Here is a 1453-nt window from a genome sequence, read left to right on the forward strand (position 1 = left end):
ACGCTGGCATTTCCAGTCTCCCACACTTATTCTCTGTTGCCCACTGCCCTCATTGTTGAGACCACTTCCTAAACAGAACCCCTGTGCCAGGCGGTGGTGGCGCATGCCTTTAATCCCAGTACTCAGGAGGCAGAGGCAGGTGGATCTCTGTGAGTTTGAGGCCAGTCTGAGCTAGTTCCAGGACAGGAACCAAAAGCTACAGAGAAACCCTGTCTCGAAAATCAAAAAAACAAAAAACAAAAAACAAAACCAAACAAACAAAGAAACAAAACAACAGAACCCCTGTCCCTAAGATCTGGTTTCAAGTGGTTTTTTTTTTGTTTTTGTTTTTGTTTATTTTTTTGCAGACTGGATGTGAGATTTATTACTGAACATGATTTGGTAGGGTACAGGAGAGCACCGTGAAAGCCCTCAGGAGTGTAGGGCTCGCCACTTGTCCAGGGGACCATGATTAGGAATATATTTGACCCTACAGCCATCAGGAATGAGTCGCTTCTCAGCAACCATATCTTCAAATTCATCTGCATTAAACTTAGTAAAGCCCCATTTCTTTGAGATGTGGATCTTCTGGCGACCAGGGAATTTGAACTTGGCTCTACGAAGAGCCTCAATCACATGTTCCTTATTTTGCAGCTTAGTGCGGATGGACATGATGACCTGGCCAATGTGAACCCTGGCCGCTGTGCCCTGGGGCTTCCCAAAGGCACCACGCATGCCTGTCTGGAGCCTGTCAGCCCCAGCACAGGACAACATCTTGTTGATTCGGATGACATGAAAGGGGTGAAGCCTCACTCGAATATGAAAGCCATCCTTGCCACAACTCTTTACCATGTATTTGTTGGCACAAATACGGGCAGCCTCCAGAGCTTCGGAAGAGAGTTGTTCGTATTCATCTGACACCATGTGGCCACAAAGCGGGAATTCATCAACTTTTGTCTTCTTCCGTCCCAAGTCAAAGATGCGGATTTCAGCATCAGGGACACCTCGGCAGAAGCGAGACTTTGGGTACGGCTTGTTCTTACAATACCGGTAACACCGGGCGGGGCGGCGACCCATGATGACAATAGGACCGTCGGTAGCAGACAACTCACTCACCGCGCCGGAGGAAAAGAGCTGGTTTCAAGTGTTTTAAGTGGGAACCCAGACTCAGATAGTGGCTTCACCCAATTGCCAGGATGGAACATCATTTAAACTATGAAAAACCAGAAATTCATATTTTTACCTGTAAATCCATATTTCTGTACTCCTTAGTATATTTGCTACCAGAGTGTTTAAGGGATCTGTTAAAGCAGAGTTTTTTCTTACATATCATTAATATTAATGAAAACCAGTTTATTTAATTTTAATTTTATAAAGAAGTCCATGTAGGAATTTTGTGATTTTTTTTCATTTCCAACCCTCCTCCAACTTCTCCCATATCCCTCCATTCCCTTTCAAATTGTGTTTTCTTCTT

The 1453-nt window shown here is 44.6% G+C and overlaps 1 protein-coding gene across 1 annotated transcript; it reads right to left on the minus strand.

Annotated features, from left to right (window-relative positions):
• Nucleotides 1-349: 349 nt before the first annotated feature.
• On the minus strand, nucleotides 350-1095 carry LOC130870259 (60S ribosomal protein L10-like). Its single transcript, XM_057762889.1, has one exon. It carries the CDS (start codon nucleotides 1054-1056, stop codon nucleotides 412-414), a length of 645 nt encoding a protein of 214 aa, XP_057618872.1. The 5' UTR covers nucleotides 1057-1095; the 3' UTR covers nucleotides 350-411.
• Nucleotides 1096-1453: the final 358 nt, after the last annotated feature.

This window comes from Chionomys nivalis, chromosome 2, assembly GCF_950005125.1.
Source record: "Chionomys nivalis chromosome 2, mChiNiv1.1, whole genome shotgun sequence".
NCBI lineage: Eukaryota > Metazoa > Chordata > Mammalia > Rodentia > Cricetidae > Chionomys > Chionomys nivalis.